The 17,924-nt window shown below is 50.0% G+C and overlaps 1 protein-coding gene across 2 annotated transcripts in view; it reads left to right on the forward strand.

The window, feature by feature from the left end:
• Positions 1-378: 378 nt before the first annotated feature.
• CHRNA4 (cholinergic receptor nicotinic alpha 4 subunit) overlaps positions 379-17,924 on the forward strand; it is an 84,444-nt gene continuing 66,898 nt past the window's right edge. Inside the window, exons 1-2 of one of the 2 annotated variants that reach the window (XM_081196213.1) lie at positions 379-1,113; positions 9,323-9,474. In XM_081196213.1, coding sequence (XP_081052339.1) covers positions 990-1,113; positions 9,323-9,474 — 276 coding nt within the window. In that variant the 5' untranslated portion in view covers positions 379-989. The remainder of the gene's footprint in view (positions 1,114-9,322; positions 9,475-17,924) is intronic. The other variant, XM_081196214.1, reaches the window with a different exon arrangement.

A 17,924-nucleotide genomic window follows, 5' to 3' on the forward strand; every position in this document is an offset into this window, starting at 1 on the left:
GGTACCTCGGGTTAAGAACTTAATTCGTTCTGGAGGTCCGTTCTTAACCTGAATGTTCTTAACCAGCTAATGGGGCCTCCTGCCACCACCGCCGCCGTGTGATATCTGTTCTCATCCTGAAGCAAAGTTCTTAACCCGAAGTACTATTTCTGGGTTAGTGGAGTCTGTAACCTGAAGTGTATGTAACCCGAGGTACCACTGTAGCTTTAAAGAAGATGCGGGGAGCGTGAAATTATGTATGTGAGGTGTAAATCTGGACAGGAATAATATATATCTTTCCATCCCCAGTTCTGGGAGCGCCCCGCTCCCCGCCCAGTTCTTTAACACAATCCCTGGTCTTCTCTCCTGGGTTATTGCGCGTGGCTTGTGGTGGGAATCGTGGGATCTCCTCCTTCCTTCCTTCCCTTCCATCCCTCCCCTCCCCAACCTCTTCAGAAGAGGATGGGGGTCGGTCCCGCCTGGTGAAGCCCACAACGGTCCGGGGAGGGGAGAGATGCCACTGGCTCCCCCCCCCCCCCGCCTTCGCCGCCCAATCTGAGCGCAGAGAAGTCAAAAGGGAGAGGCAATCTCGATGTGGCGAGAGAGAGAAGCGCATCAGTCGGCTGCCTAAAACTCAGCCCAGCCCAGCAGAGGCAGGACAGCGAAGGCAAGAGGCGAAGGCAGCGAAGCAGCCTTGAGTAGATCGAGGATCCCGCGGAAGGGACCAACAGTTGCAGACCGACCTCGCCGAGCTCGGGGGCTGCTGCTGCGCAGCGCAGAGCCGAGAATCCGGGCGGAGAGGGACCACCCGGAGGATCAAGAGGGCTAGCAGTTTTTTTGTTTGCCGGGAGGGGTTCTGCTTATGTTGGGAGAGGGCGTACTGTGAAGCAGGCGGGGGATCCGGACCCAGACACCGGTTCTTGCTCAGGGCAGAGCGGTCGGGCGAGCGGGGGAGCCATGGATCAGGACCAGGCGAGGATGGCGAGGGGGCCGAAGTTGACGCGAAAGGAATGGGTGCGTTGACCAAAAGCGGAGCGAGGGGGATGGCTTTGCGTCGGCGAGGGCTCTCCAGAATGGGATTTCTCGCGTTTCGAGAGCATCTCCTCTTACTGCTCTGCGCAAACTTCTTCCCTGGTAAGTTTCACGCTTTTTTGTGTGTGCCGGTTTCTCTCCCCCACACCCCGGCCAGAAGCCCCGTGCGCCTGTCGCTCTGCAGCAAGAGAAATTCTCCTAAAATTCTCCCTTCCGTCTCCTCCTCCCTGCTTTCTTTTAAACGGCTTGGGATAACTGCTCGAAGAGTATTGTTTGCCTCTTACTGGAGGCATATAAATGTGCTTGGGGGGGGGCGTGTATTCAGTGCTATCCCTACTCAGAGTAGACCCATCGAAATTAATGGGCTTCGGTTGGTTAATTCTCATGGGTCTACTCTGAGTAGATACAACCCTTAATTATTATTATTTGCAAGGGTTGATCAGGGCTAGCCAGCAATATGGAAATATTGCACTTTGCACATGCTTGGTGGCTCTCATGTTGCAATAAATCCTTTCCCGTTCAGGGTAGTTTCTCCCAACAGCAGCGGCAGCAGCACCAGCCCTCTGAGGGAGGCTATGTGGTGAAACTGGTCCAAAGTCAGCAGATCAGCCTTGTGGCAGAGCCGAGATTAGAACCCAGCCCCCTCAAACACAGTGACTCTCGGAATTTAGCTTGTCCCATCTGGATGTCTTCCTACCCATGGAGAAGCCCACAAGCAAACGCACAAACCTTTCCCCATTGTATCCGTACAACAACCCTGTGAGGTAGATTAGGCTGGGACGCAGCAACAGGGGTCAAGGTCATCCTGTGAGTTTCAGCCAGAAAGAAAGCTCCATAAGAACCAGGTAAGGTGGGGCAGCAGGAGTCCTTTATGACTGTTGGACAGAAGGCAGGGAGACCAACAGGGGAGGGAGGGGGGAGCAATCCAGGACCAATTAATAAAGCCAATTAATGTTAGTTTGGCCTCCCTGCAGAGTTGTGCAAGGTCAGGAACACAGGAAGTTGCCTTATACTGTGTGAGACCATTCGTCCATCCATCCAGCCCAGTCCAGACTTTGATGCTGTTCTGTAGCTCTCCAAGGTTTCAGGCTAGGAATAGTGCCTTGCCCTACCAGGAGATGTTGGGGATTGAATCTGGGAGTTTCTGCATATAGAAGGCAGGACAGGATCTTAATGGTAGGGTTGTGGGTTTGAGCCCCACATTGGGCAAAAAGATTCTTGCACTGCAGGAGATCAGACTAGATGACTGCTGTGGTCCCTTTCTAACTCTGATTCTCACACTGAGACTGAGGAGGACCCTGGCAGCCAGTGTCACCCTCTCGACCGGTTGTAAGGAAGAAAGCAGGCAGGCTGAAGTTGTGGCATGGAGAGATTCATTCCCCCTTATGGATAAGCCTCTACTGCCTGATCTCAGCTCAAGTGGTTTGGCCATCAACCCAAGATAGGGCTGAACGGCACCATCTCTCCAGGATGGAGGCAGAGAGGAGCGTTTCCCATCACATCCTACCTGCTCCCTTCAACTGCAGGTGTCAGAGACTGAACATAGGACCTTCAGCGTACAGAGGACACCTGCACCTTTCCCTGGACTCAAACCCCCACCAGCCCAGCAATGGTGGGATTTGTAGTCCAAAAAACTGGGTGAGTATCAGGCTAGGCGAGGCTGGCGTAGACAAGCCCTTTGCCTGCTACACCTCACCAGCACTCCCTTGAGGTTTACACCACATGTTGAAACAGAGATCTAGGATGCTTGGGCTTCAGTCAAGCTCTAGGTGAAGAGAGACACATGCAAAGGAAGATTTGGAAGCGGCTGATATTGTCCTTTTTCAGATCCCTCTGAATTTGCAGGGGGGTAGACGAGAGCTGATTTGCCCCTCTGTCTGGGGAGCGTTACAGATTGTTCAGCCTTTTTAACCGCTGCTGCTTTGGAATGTGTTTGCTTATTTATTTACTGGGTACCTGATGAATGGCTAGAGAATGGGCTCCCTGGAGCATGTGCAGAGTGCATTGGATTGCTGCTAAACAACCACAGCCAGCCACTGTGACTTTGGGAGTAGGTATTGGGGTTTAGATGTCGGAGAGGATATAATGAAGGCAGGATAGAACCCTTGCCTGTGTGAGCAGGGTCCTCAAACCCCACCTTAGAGTATAAACTGAGAAGTTTTAACCTCAGCAAGAAACTTACTAGGAACAATAAACAACAACAAATGCCTCTATCAGCCTCAACCTTCCCTCCAGTCTGCAATATGTTTGTGGTGAGGATACAGTCCTACTTCTGCACAACTGTTGAAAAGATTGTTTGCACCATAATAACAATCTCAATACATTCAGAAAAGCACTAGAAGGAGTGGCAAGTTTGTTAGCCACCTTTGGGGAGGTATCCCCAAAAGGCAAGTTGCAATACGTTAAATAAACAAAATAAAAGGAGAAACATACCACCTAGCATCTAAATAGTAAACACACTGCTTGCTAAATGCATCATTTGATTTACACTCCTAGTTGCAAAGTCTGGTTTTTGTGAAAAGCCATTCCCTTTTTTAATTGTCTGGTTTCTCTCCCCCCCCCTCCCTCCCTGCTCTCAGCACCTGTTTTCTCTCCCTCTCTCCTTCTAGGGTGTCTTATTATCCCCCAGATATAGCCTTCCCATTCCACTTCAAAAAGAAAGAAAGAAAATATAATATAATCCAGGACAGGCTAAAGCATGAAAAGCTTTGCTGAGCACTAGTGGAAACGGTGGCTGTGCAATCCGCTGCCTGCTTACTCTGGAGCAGTTTTGTTGGCATTAAGGAGTTCACTTTCCCCATGTAAATGGAAGTGGTTTAGTGGCTCTCTGTGCCAAACATCTTGGCTTTCCCCCTCCACTGCATCCTTGCCTTGGGAAGGTGGCTGCAAAGATTGCAAAAGCCTTTTTTCTTGGCAGTTTCTGAGCCAAGCTGGACTCTATTCATTTGTTTGCTTGCTTCCCAAAACAAACCAAGATGCACTTCGGAGAGTTCCCTTAATGGTTCTGCAGCAGCCTTAAACTTTTCGAGCCAGTGAGGGCCCCGGCCATAACTTAAATCTCACCCTAGAGAGATGATTATCTGATTCAGATATAAATGCTTGGGGAGAAGAACTGGGGGAGGGTGGCCAAATCAAATGAATTATTGGAAACCTTGTTCCTGCTCCCTATCCTAATTTGGTTAATTTTCCTATGAATATTTATCATTTATGAGGCATGTTCACATTTGCAAAATGCTCGCTTGCGTGTATTTATCCCCACCAAAGCAAACAAAGAAAAACAACCATGTGAGGTATACGCTAGCTAGACTATTTTATGAATGGGGAACTGAAAATAGGAGAAAAGGGATTTCCTATGGTCATGAAGAAAATCCGTGTCAAACCTGGAGCTTTTTTACAGCCCACTCTTAAACATGTTTGTTGTTGTTGTTTAGTCGTTTAGTCGTTTCTGACTCTTCGTGACCCCATGGACCAGAGCACGCCAGGCACTCCTGTCTTCCACTGCCTCCTGCAGTTTGGTCAAACTCATGCTGGTAGCTTCGAGAACACTGTCCAACCATCTCGTCCTCTGTCGTCCCCTTCTCCTTGTGCCCTCCATCTTTCCCAACATCAGAGTCTTTTCCAGGGAGTCTTCTCTTCTCACGAGGTAGCCAAAGTCTTGGAGCCTCAGCTTCACGATCTGTCCTTCCAGTGAGCACTCAGGGCTGATTTCCTTCAGAATGGAGAGGTTTGATCTTCTTGCACAACATCTACTTTTTTCACCTGATAGGCTAAGGGAAGCTTTCCTGGATACGTAGCAAAATGGACACACTGGAACAAAAGGCAACCCACACAGCCTGCTGGTCTCTGTCCCTGCCTTTCCTCCGCTTCCCTTCCCACTATTTCTTAGCTGTTTGTAACAGCCAGAACAATAAAAATAGCAAATGTTCCAGAGAGTTCAATGGGGATTGCTTCCTAGTAATTCTTTTCAAGATCAGGAAATCCGGCACATACAGTACCTGGATCGCAACTTACCACTTCCTTGAAAGACTTTAGTAGTCAAGGATGTTATGATTCACAACTGGCTTTCAGCTAAAATTTATCCCATTTGTTAAAAAATAGTTATAACTCACCCTGCATCGAGACAGATACCAGGAAAGGGTAAAAGGTAAAGGGACCCCTGACTATTAGGTCCAGTCCTGACAACTTTGGGGTTGCGGCGCTCATCTCGCTTTATTGGCCGAGGAAGCCGGCGTACAGCTTCCGGGTCATGTGGCCAGCATAACTAAGCTGCTTCTGGCGAAACCAGAGCAGCACACAGAAACACCGTTTACCTTCCTGCCCGAGTGGTACCTATTTATCTACTTGCACTTTGATGTGCTTTCGAACTGCTAGGTTGGCAGGAGCAGGGACTGAGCAACGGGAGCTCACGGGGATTCAAACTGCTGACATTCTGATCGGCAAGTCCTAGGCTCTGTGGTTTAACCCACAGCGCCACCCGCGTCCCTCCAGGAAAGGGTACAGAACATAAAACATGAACCAACCATTGTATGTGTGTATTCGTAGAAGGGAGGTGAATCTAGACATGTTTGTCTTCAGTACTTATAGCTCAACAGGTGAAAGCATGGTGCTGATGATGCCAAGGTTGCAGGTTCGATCCCCGTATGGGACAGCCGCATACTCCTGCATTGGACTAGATGATCCTATGATTCTGTGACTACTCACAAGTTATGTGAACTAGTCACCAGTTCTCAAGGTCGCTTTTGGCATGTGTGGCATCTATTAGTCCCTGGATCTGTCCAGAGTGCTGTAGGTGGCTGTTTGCCTCCCAGTGTTGGCCATGTGATGGCACCTGGCAGTGAGGATGATTTTGTTTCTGGTGTTGGATCGTAGCCCTTTCTGATTGCTGGCTCAGATGTGGGATCCCACCTTTGAAGCTTCCGTACAGGGAAACATTCCCTGCCTGTGGAAAGCAAGCAGGTCAGGAAGAAGGGTTTCAGCATAGCTCCTCCACCATGCCGACTTCCTAGCTTTCCTCATGCAAGGAAATGCTTTTGTAGTGGCAGAGCATTCCAACATTCCTCCACGCTGGAGCTCGAGGTGGTACAGTCCTTCACTGGAAGAGCTGTACCACGTACTATTTGTGAACGCTTGAATTGCCGTTTACTGTATAACCAGAAACACTCGGATAAACATGTCATCTTTGGGGAGGTATCTGACTGGGGGTTCATCCACTCCACCCCATATCCAGCCCTAGAGCAATTTGGAGGTGGAACTAATTAGGGTTTTAAAAAGCCAATTTAAACGTAACAAGTTGAGGGGAGGAAGGAGGAGGCACTGCTGCATCTCCTTCCCCCCTCCAGACCAAGAACAGGAGGGTTCAGTTCTGTGGGGTGCTGATCATTCGTAACTGTGTTCCCTGCAGGGAGGCCCCTCATGAAGGAGCAGCAGCCTGCAACCCACATGATGGAACCCTCTGCTTACCAGCTGGTGGGTGGAGCAGTCCCTTTTTGTGTGGTGCTGATCCTTTGTGAGCACCTTCCTTGCAGGAGAGGTGCCTTGAGAAGAAGCACCACCCAGCACTCCACAAGGTAAAGGTAAAGGGACCCCTGACCCTTAGGTCCAGTCATGGCCGACTCTGGGGTTGCGGCGCTCATCTCGCTTTATTGGCCAAGGGAGCCAGCGTACAGCTTCTGGGTCATGTGGCCATCATGACTAAGCCGCTTCTGGCGAACCAGAGCAGCGCACGGAAAAGCCGTTTACCTTCCCACCGGAGTGGTACCTATTTATCTACTTGCACTTTGACGTGCTTTCAAACTGCTAGGTTGGCTGGAGCAGGGACCGAGCACCAGGCGCTCACCCCATCGTGAGGATTCGAACCGCTGACCTTCTGATTGGCAAGTCCTAGGCTCTGTGGTTTAACCCACAGTGCCACCCACGTCCCTATACCCCACAAGGTAGAATCCTCCAATTATCAGCTGCTATGGGGAGGATGCTATCCCATGTGGTGCTGCTTCTGGGGGCAGGGCATTGGGAGGACAGGTCAGGCCAGAAAGTCCACACCCCACATCCAAGCCTGAAAGACCGCACCCTGCACCCAAAGTCTTCCACCTCCCCACTCCAATGTTTTCCCAATAAGACATACCTGGTGTGGTAGGTCCATTCTATTCTCAGCCCTTCCACCATTTTCCTCTAGCCTGTCTCGTCTCCCACCCCCTCGACAGACCCATATCACTCTGGGTCATGAAACCCGACCTGCAGTAACCTGGGGCTATAATAATAATAATAATAATAATAATAATAATAATAATAATAATAATTTATTTGTACCCCGCCCATCTGGCTGGGTTTCCCTAGCCACTCTGGGAGGCTTCCAACAAAGATTAAAAGTACATTAAAATGTCACACATTAAAAACTTCCCTAAACAGGGATGCCTTCAGATGTCTTCTAAATGTTGGGTAGTTGTTTATTTCTTTGACATCTGGTGGGAGGGCATTCCACAGGGCGGGTGCCACTACCGAAAAGGCCCTCTGCCTGGTTCCCTGTAGCTTTGCTTCTCGCAATGAGGGAACCGCCAGAAGACCCTCGGCGCTGGACCTCTATCTGACTCGAATGATGCCCAGATCCCCAAAATCGACCCAATTCAGGCCTTGGCATAATTTGGTGCACAGCCCTCTGGTGGCCTCCAATGAAGGGCAGGTTCACACATGCAAGTCAATACCTGGTGATACAATCAATGAGTGGTGAGAATATATGATCAAGCATTGGTTTGCCTGCACGAATGAACTCTCCTAGAGACATCCTCAGATAAATACCTTCTGCATAGGGATGGATGGATCAGCCTTTTCCCAATCTACATCAATTTCACACGCATTCATGTGGTGATTTTTAAAAAGAAACACACACAAATTCATATTCATGTGGTATTTCTGATTACATTTTCCTCACAAAATATGCATTTCTAAATGTATTTGCTCTCAAACCTTGCATTTTATTATAAAACATGCATTTTAAAAAGCATTTTGCAGTATTCTATTGAGCTGAGAAATGCAGGGCAAAACCCAGAGATGTGAAATTCGAAGGATCCACATGTGCTGCGGATCAGGTCCATTGGTATTGACATTTGTGAAGAAGGCATTCCCCAACACATCCCTAACTCTGTACAACATCCATTCATCCCATGGCATCTGCAGCATCAAGATGTTTGAGTGAATGGAGCTGCCACAATACAGAGAGAATTCCCATGTGGTGCTTTTTCAGTGGAGCCCGTTCACACATTCAGCTACACCCATGAGCCAGCCAAGAGCTCATGGCAGAGTTGAGTTTCACAGCCCTGCATAAAAGACCAGCAGGCAGTAGCAGACAAAAAGGTTGGGCAGCTGCCATTCTCACCTTGCCCCTCCCAGGGTTGTTGTCAGCCTAATAAGGTCTGTATATCGCACTGAGCTCCAGGGCAGAATAGTATGCACAAAGTAGTTTAGAGAAACCTTTGCTTTCCCTTATTCATTTTATAACTTTAGGTACACATGTTTTTGTTTTGTTTTGTTTTGTGTGCCCCCCCCCCCGTTTTAAATACTTTATTGGAATTCATAGGTAACATACACAATATACCAAGATGAAAACAATTGTGTACTAATAATCTTACATAAAGGTAAAGGTAAAGGGACCCCTGACCGTGAGGTCCAGTCGCGGACGACTCTGGGGTTGCGGTGCTCATCTTGCTTTACAGGCTGAGGGAGCCGGTGTACAACTTCTGGGTCATGTGGCCAGCATGACTAAGCCGCTTCTGGTGAACCAGAGCAGTGAATGGAAATGCCACTTACCTTCCCGCCAGAGCAGTACCTATTTATCTACTTGCACTTCGAACTGCTAGGTTGTCAGGCGCAGGGACCGAGCAACGGGAGCTCACCCCGTCGCGGGAATTCAAACCGCCGACCTTCTGATCGGCAAGCCCTAGGCTCTGTGGTTTAACCCACAGTGCCACCCACGTCCCTATAATCTTACATATGTTTACATAAATTAAATTTAAATTAAGTTTATGCAATCTCTTTTTTCCTATCTTTTTCCTAACATAGAATAGACTTCCTATCCTTTCCCGATGCATAGAACTTTTTTGGTGATGAATGTACTTATTATTACCTTTCTGTATTTTCTAATACTTTCTTACAACAATTCGTACCTTTTTCTTAACAGTTCGTTTAGACATGGGTCATTCAAACACTGCCGTAGATATTGTACCGCTGTTATTATTCTGTAAATATCTCTTATACTTATCCCGTTTTTGAATAAATGATTTAGTTACACGTGCACACACATCTTTTGCTCTCTCCGCAGCATTCAGCCACGTCGAAACCCGAGCCCACGCAGAGGAGCGCCTCCTGAAGAAACTCTTCTCTGGGTACAACAAGTGGTCCCGGCCGGTGGCCAATATTTCGGACGTGGTCATTGTGCGCTTTGGACTGTCCATTGCACAGCTTATAGATGTCGTAAGTACAACCGGGAAGTGGCTGTGTGTGCATGCACAATCTGGAAGCTGCTTCGGCAGTTAAGCGAGGTATTAATTAACTAATGGATTAATAATGTGCGGGTGGAGGGGGACGTGGAAGAAATGATCGCTTGGGGTCTCCCAGATGTGAATTTGCATTTGGACATTTATGCTCTGCCCTTCCAAATTTCCATGCGGCCAGTGGCGTAGCGTGGGGCGACTGGGGGGTCATGGCCCTGGGTGCAAAATTTTGACTGGGTGCAATCAGGTGCCCCCCAGCGCCAGCTTTCACAGGGATCCGTGTCCCACCCTGGCAAAGGTGGCAGAGCAGCCTGGGCGTGCATGGAGGAAGGTGGGCAAGGGGCGACCCCAGCACCGCCCAGCCTGGCACTCCTCTACCTGGGTGCTGGAGGGATTCACCTGCCAAGAGCCACATTGGCTGGCTGGGTTACCCCCTGTGTGGGCAGGCAGGTGGTTCACAGGGCCCTGCTTGGTTCAGGTTGCTCCTGTGGCAACTTGCTAGCCCCGGGCATCAGCAACCCACGCTATGCCACTGCTATCGGCTCCCTGCAAATCCAGAGCATTCAAACGCAGAGTGTTAAAAAGTGAATCAGTGTGGTACAGTGGTTTGATTCGGGAGACTCGGATGCAAATCCTCCCTCATCCATGAAACTCTCTGAGTAAGTGGCTGATGATTGATGCGAGGAGAAAATTGAGTAGGTGCGGGGACATGTTGAGGACCTTGTTATCCGTAATAAATGGACAGGACATACTTTGTCCTTTTTAAAGTACTGAGAAAACCTCCAGCCCTAACAGCTGCAACGCAGCAGTTTCCCACAAATTCCCTTCCTATTGTAGTAGCCTGGAGAATATGTAACTAGGCACAGCTGGTCTTCTTTTAACACAGGCTATTATCTCCTCTGCTAGTCCTTAACACGTTTTCTATGTAAGGAATTAGTTTTGATTTATTATCGAGACCTAAAATGACAGAGTCTGTGTCTGAATCCAACGTGGACAACAGTTGTCGGAGTCTGAATCCCACCCCCAGTCGTGGCCTTATTGGGTGCCAATCAACCAATCTCACTATGCAACTGGGACAGTAGCTCAGTAGCAGAACATCTATTTATCCGTAATATTTCTTACCCACTTTTCGCCACAAGGTTCTGGGGGTTATACAACATTATAATCAAATAGTTCTAAAAGCAAGTTTAAAAGTTGTGATTATGGGGGCAGGGGGAAGCCTAGTAAAACCATTGCAACCAAAACAGAACAGCATGAATTCGACCAATCTGATTTGCATGCAGAAGATTCTGGGTTCTTTCTGTGTCATCTCCAATTAGCAGGTGATCTCATGAGCCCCATGGAGATGTCATGGGCGGGTATGGGATTTATGTTGGAGGGGGGCAAGACTGAGCTACCTAAAATGCGATTGGTCAGTTTGTGGAAGCTATGCCTATTGCTCAGCCAGATTGCCAGAATGCGACACAACATCATCCAAGTGACCTCAGTGAGCATTTCGATTTCAAATATTCTGATTATTTTGACTTTTAGTTGAGTAATTTGTTTATTTACTTGATTCAGGCAGAGCAGTTGCCCCCTGCCCCTCTAACTTCGCCCAGTCAGATCCCGAGGAGCAGTAGGAGATGATCAGGGAGAAGGTCCTAGCGGGATGATAGAGGTGAAATCAGGAAATGTGTGAGCTGGAGGAGGGGGGCAGTGTTTCAGGGAGTCAGGAGGTGGATCCCGGGGGGGGGGTCCAAGTAGGTTGACAGAGGACAGGGGTTGCCTCTGTGTTATTGGACATCTCCTAAATTGGAGCCACCAATGTTTCCTCCTGCCAGGAAGGTGCCTCCTCCTTCTGTGGAGGTGCTGATAGTAAGCCAGATTCTGAACCAGCGCTGACTCCACCTCCACCTCCACCTCCACCTCCATCTCCATCTCCATCTCCATCTCCATCTCCATCATCTCCATCATCTCCATCATCTCCATCATCTCCAAAAACATGGAGACAGCAGAATGGAGGCGAACAAGGCCCAACAAACTTGCAGGAGTTCTAGCTTGCTTTCCCAGTCCTTGGATGCTTGTCATTGGCTGTGCTTTGTCTTATTCCCGCCCTGCTCTTCAGAAGGAAGTAATAGGGTGTGTGTCACTCGTCAGAGCAAGATCTCAGCTCAGACTTAGCCCCATAATTCACCTGCAGTGCCTTCAGCCCTTGCCTTGTCCAGGTGCTGCTCTGATGGATGCATCAAAGACTCTGGCAAAAACTGAAACTCGAACTCGTGTTCTTCATCTGGCAACAGGGGACAAGACAGGGGATGGGAATGACCTTTCCCTGCCTGGGATCCCAAAGAGCTGTTGGTAGTCAGAGTAGAAAAATTATGGGATGGAAGACAGTGGTGGCAGCTCTGGCTTCGTCTACCATTGGGCTCCCTGCTTTCTGCCCCAGCAGTCTCAATAGGCAGTGGCGTAGCGTGGGGGGTGCCAGGGGTGCCAGCCGCACCGGGTGCAACATTTTGGGGGGCGCGTTTGGCCGGCCCCCCTCAAGGAAGCGGGAACCTCTCCAAGGCACAGCGTGCCGTCGGTAGAGGAAAAAAGCCGAGCAGCAGCAGCAGCAGCAGCAAAGTCGGGAGGAGGAGGAGGTGGAGCGAGCCTGCTAAGAATTCCTCGCAGCTGGCCATCCAACCTCCAGCGAAGGAGGGCCCCGCTCCACCTTCCGAGGGAGCCTGCTAGGACCCCCGGCTCCCTGCAGGTGGCTCACAACCCCCGCTAGCCCGGCCGGGGCTCGGGGAGGATGGGAGCCGCCTGCTGGGCTGGCACAGCTGCGTGTGAAGGCGCGGAGGGAGGCGCTCCCAGGGCTGCCGGCGGCCTTTCCCCGCACGCGAAGGAGCAAGGGCGGCGGCGGCGGCGAGGCTGCGCAACAGCCGCTGCGTGAGAACGAGCCCTTGCCCAGCCCGGGGGACGATCCGGAGGCCCTCTCCGAGCGCGTCGCGTGTAGCCAGCCTGCCAGCCTGCCTGCCAGGGTGGAGCAAAGCGGCGGAGTGGGGAGAGGTTGCCCTTCTTCGCACGCCCCCCCCCCGTCACGCCTTAAATCCACCCTCCCACAAACTAGGAGCGAGCAGCTGAGAGGGAACAGCTGAGAGCCACGAGCAGCTTTTTCTGAAAATGCCCTTTAAAAAAAAATAAATCCTAAAATTTATAAACCGCTTGACAGCTACAAAAGCGGTTTGCCAAGAGAATAAAACTGCCAGGAAACAGTGGTGTAGCGTGGGGGGTGCAGGGGGGGCCGGGGGTTAGGGTTAGGGGGCGCAAATCCACGGGTTAGGGGGCGCAAATTACTTGCCTTGCCCCGGGTGCTGACAAGCCACGCTACGCCACTGTCAATAGGCACCACCACCATGGGCTAGAACATGGGTAGGCAAACTAAGGCCCGGGGGGCCGGATCCGGCCCAATTGCCTTCTAAATCCAGCCTGTGGATGGTCTGGGAATCAGCATGTTTTTACATGAGTAGAACGTGTGCTTTTATTTAAAATGCATCTCTGGGTTATTTGTGGAGCAAAGGAATTTGTTCATTCCCCCCCCCCAAAAAAAAATATAGTCCGGCCCCCCACAAGGTCTGAGAGACAGTGGACCAGCCCCCTGCTGAAAAAGTTTGCTGGCCCCTGGGCTAGAAGGACAAATAGTTTGACCCGCAATAAGGTAGCTTCCTATGAACAATGATCATAGGCTTGCTGTCAACTGGTTGCAAAGGCTACGATGGGCTGTATTCCTCCTCTCCCCCGAAAAGAGTGCAGTTGAAATTATGAATGATCCAATACATTGCTTTGAGCAAACTTAGCTTTAATAAGATTTGCATAATGGATTTGATTTGAGCTATTTACTGATAGACCCCGACCAAAGCAGGCTTCCTCATGAGAGTTGCTGAGTATAGGGAAGCAGGCCAAGGTGATGGCAGAGATGATTTGGTGTCGCAGGAGCTGAGCTTTATTGACATTGCCTTTCTGATGGCACACAAGGGGAGATGCCTTGAGACAATTAATGAGCTCATCGGAGAGGATTGTTCATTTGCTCTTTGCACCAAACTGCTCTGTCATATATTATGTATAGGATGTTGAGTAACTTGGGAGTTAATTGGAAATGGACTCAAAGGTGGAGTGGGTGGTGGAGGGGAAGTGACCTTGCTGTTCTCTTAAAAGCCAGAGGCAACCAGTGTCTGTAAGCTATGATCATTAGCAAATGCACAGCTAAACACCCTCAAGGATGCTGCTTGTATGTGAGACATCCCACACTGCTTTTTAGAACTGCACAGCAAACATCACTTCTAGTTTGGTATGGGAACTGTATTTGAGATGCATAACTCGGGGCTGGAGATGGGGTGGAACATGATGTGGCTGAATGCTCTTCCATACAAAAATACCCCAAACCCCTCTGCCTAGAAACTTGACATCTTAGGGAGAAAGTTTGGCTTAATCCATACTACTGTATGGAAAGACCTTTAATAGACAGTGGTACCTTGGTTCTCAAACGCCTTGGTACTCAAACAACTTGGAATACAAACACTGCAAACCCAGAAGTAGGTGTTCCGGTTTGCGAACTTTTTTCAGAAGCCAAATGTACTCCTTTTTGAGTGTTACGCTTCCGTTTTGAGTGTTACGCTGAGGTCTGTCTCTTTTTGCTATTTATTTTGCTTTGTTTTTGCAGCTTTCTTTTTTTTTGACTGTGTGGAACCCAGTTCAGTTACTGATTGATTGATTGATTGATTGATTGTGTGACTGCAGTACATTGTTTATTGCTTTCATTTTATGGATCAATGGCCTCGTTAGATAGCAAAATTCATGTTAAATTGCTGTTTTAGGGGTTGTTTTTAAAAGTCTGGACCAGATTAATCCATTTTGCATTACTCTGTATGGGAAAGTGCATCTTGGTTTTGGAATGCTTTGGTTTTGGAACGGACTTCTGGAACGGATTAAGTTTGAGAGCCAAGGTACCACTGTATAGGTGCATTCCATCACAAGAGCCTTTACTTCCAATGTGTGGTCTAGCTTAGATCGGAGGACTAGTCTGTAGCCCACAAAGCTAGAATACCCCCCCCCCCCACTTTAACCTCAGTGACTGATGGTTGCAGAAGGATGGCTGGCATTTTAGGTTATGTTGCCTTACACCCAGATATTCCCAGGCAAAGGCGGGAATGATAAAGGCAAATTTATGTACCTTCGCGTTGATTTGTCCTATGATTATAATGACCTTTATATATGTGCAAGGGATGATTCATCGCTCGACGGGCAGACTTTTCAGATAATAGCTTCGGAACAACCTTTTTAAAGGAAGCTCACCGTGCCAACAGCCACGATTGCAGCCATGCAAAAGCTTTCCTTCCCCCCGCTGAAGCACGGCTGCTCTGTAGTAGCTCAACCCCACGCTGCGTAATTGTAGGGTGTGTCTTCTTACATGAGCTCGTTCCTTGGGAACTATACAGGAAGGAGGAGAGATGGGTGTTTCACCTCTATGCTGAAGAGTGGATTAGATAGTCCTCCTAAATATATCCTCATCAGACTTGGGGAGCAATCCAACACATAAGACACACTAGCCCAGCATTTGTGTACAGTGGTGCCTCGCAAGACGAAATTAATTCGTTCCGCAAGTCTCTTCGTCTTGCGGTTTTTTCGTCTTGCGATGCACGGTTTCCCATAGGAATGCATTGAAAATCAATTAATGCGTTCCTAGGGAAACCGCCTTCAGACCAGGTCCGGGGACAGTCTGTCCCCGGACTTCTTCTGAAGGCTGGGGGGGGGGGGACAAGGGCTTTTCTTCCCACCCCCAGCATTTTAAAAAACCCTGGGACAGCGGAGGACTTCTCCGCTGTCCGGGGCGATCTTAAAATGCTGGCGGGCGGCATTTTAAAATCGCCCCGGACAGCGGAGGACTTCTCCGCTGTCCGGGGCGATTTAAAAGCCCCTGGGAAGGCAGGCAGGGGGGACAAAGACTTTCGCCCCCTGCCCGCCTTCAGAAGGTGTTCCCGCCCCCCGCCCCACTTCGGAACAGCTTTCCGAAGTGGGGCGGCTGGGGCAGGTGTCCCCGCCCCCCCGCCCCACTTCGGAACAGCTTTCCGAAGTGGGGCGGCTGGGGCAGGTGTCCCCGCCCCCCCTCCCCACTTCGGAACAGCTTTCCGAAGTGCGGCGGCTGGGGCAGGTGTCCCCGCCCCCCCTCCCCACTTCGGAACAGCTTTCCGAAGTGCGGCGGCTGGGGCGGGTGTCCCCGCCCCCCCTCCCCACTTCGGAACAGCTTTCCGAAGTGGGGCGGCTGGGGCAGGTGTCCCCGCCCCCCCTTCGGAACAGCGTTTTAAAATGCTGGGTGTCGGCAGCGCTTCGCTCCCGACCCCCAGCATTTTAAAACCTTCCCGGGACACGGGGAGATTTTAAAATGCTGGGGGTCGGCAGCGCTTCGCTCCTGACCCCCAGCATTTTAAAATCTCCCCGGGACAGGGGGAGATTTTAAAATGCTGGGGGTCGGCAGCTAACGCTTCGCTCCCGACCCCCAGCATTTTAAAATCTCCCCGGGACAGAGACTTCTCTGCTGTCCCTTGGAGATTTTAAAATGCTGGGGGTCGGCAGCGAACGCTTCGCTCCCGCCCGCCAGCATTTTAAGATCGCCCGGGGCAGGCGGGGGGGGGGGAGGGAAGGCAGGCGGGGGGGAGCAAAGACTTTTGCCCCCCGCCGGCCTTCAGAAGAGGTCCTCTTCTGAAGGCCGGCTGTGGGCGAAAGTCTTTGCTCCCGACCGCCAGCATTTCCCTATGGGCTTTCGTCTTGCGATGCAAGCCCATAGGGAAATTCGTCTTGCGAAGCGCCTCCAAAACAGAAAACCCTTTCGTCTTGCGGGTTTTCCGTCTTGCGAGGCATTCGTCTTGCGGGGTACCACTGTATTCAGTGACCGGGCCATTTTCACATTTACAGCTCTGCCACACATGCTACAAGTGTGCAGCTCAACTACTTATGTATACAAATTGTACCTTCATTGAATGAAACATGTGAACACCATGGTGATCTGCCACAAAGCCACTTCCAACATCAGGAGGAGGTGGTGTTGCGGGCTTCATGCCCCCAACACGTGTGCGGAGGCTGGCTTCCAGCCCCACGCGATCAGGGGAATCCTTGGGCCGCGTCATCCCCTGAGCCAGCCAATCAGCTGGCTCGGGGTGTGTGGCTTGCCTCATTTAAGGCAAGCGCGGCCCTGGGATCTCCCTCTTTTTGCCTACGCAGCTGCTGTTGTTTCCCACCCGCCCACCCTTTAAGGTTCCCCTTCTGTCGCCGTTAAGGGGCCTGGTAGGAATTTTTTCCACTTGGCAAATTGGCACTGGCCATTTCGTGTTTTGCCTACCTCGTAGCAAATCGTCACAACTCATTTGGTCTTGGCGGTTAGGCATTGGTAGGGGTATTGTTATGTAGATGTGTTGGGGGGGAGCGCCATCACTTCCCCCAAATATTGAAGGGTAGCCTGGTAAAGGATTCCGGGGGGGGGGGCTGGCCTCGTCCGAAGCCTATGGAGGTCAGAGCCTGAAGCGCGCCCATGAGCGGTGACCCCAGGGGAGTACCTAGTTGATGTGCATCAGCAGGGCTTCCCCTGCTGGTGTCAACCCTTCCCAGTCTTCATGCAAACAGGCTGAAGGCGGATAGTCAGATAGGACCAATGCCTCTTACCTGTAACAACAAAGTTGTGGCCAATTTTAGCCAATTTCTACTGGGGGAGGCGGGAACTCGCCATGCAATGCTATCATGTTGCATATTTCCCCTGGATCTCTAGTGGTGGCAGTGATTGAGAATGGGATAAGGAAATACCTGATGCAGCGATGTCACTAGTGAGAGTATTGGGATTTACATATTTGGCAGTTGTTTCTGCTGATGGTGAGCCTGAATGTACTGAAATGAAGTCCAAACTAAGAACCACTTCCAAAGCAAACTAACAGCGGCAGGTAACTGCAGGCTACTTGAAAACAAATTTCATATAAATCTTCTGTTTATATTTATGACCTGGTTCCCGCTGGTGAAAAACTCCAATTGGAAGATATTTTATGTGAAAAGCTCAACTCAGTGTGGTGCACCAGGCATTAGACATGGCTAAGCAAACAAAGTAGTTGATTCAAAATAAGCAGTTGACATGCTTACTGGTTTTATTGAGAGCCAGTGTGATATAATGGTTATAGTATTGGAATTCTTCTTCTTCTTCTTTCTTCTTTGGTGATCACTTGTAGCCGAGTAAGATTGTTTTCCATGTGTATGGTCTTGACGGTGTGTCTGTAAATGACTGTGGAGGCCAATTCTGGATCCACACATCCTTCCACAGTGGGGACATAGGTTTCCGTGTGGGAGTTGATCACGGTGAGAATTTGCCAAATGTGCCTTCCTCCAGTGGTTAGAGTACAGTGGTATCTTGGTTCTCAAACTTAATCCATTCCAAAA

Source organism: Podarcis bocagei, assembly GCF_964188305.1.
Source record: "Podarcis bocagei genome assembly, chromosome: 5".
Taxonomy (NCBI): Eukaryota; Metazoa; Chordata; class Lepidosauria; order Squamata; family Lacertidae; genus Podarcis; species Podarcis bocagei.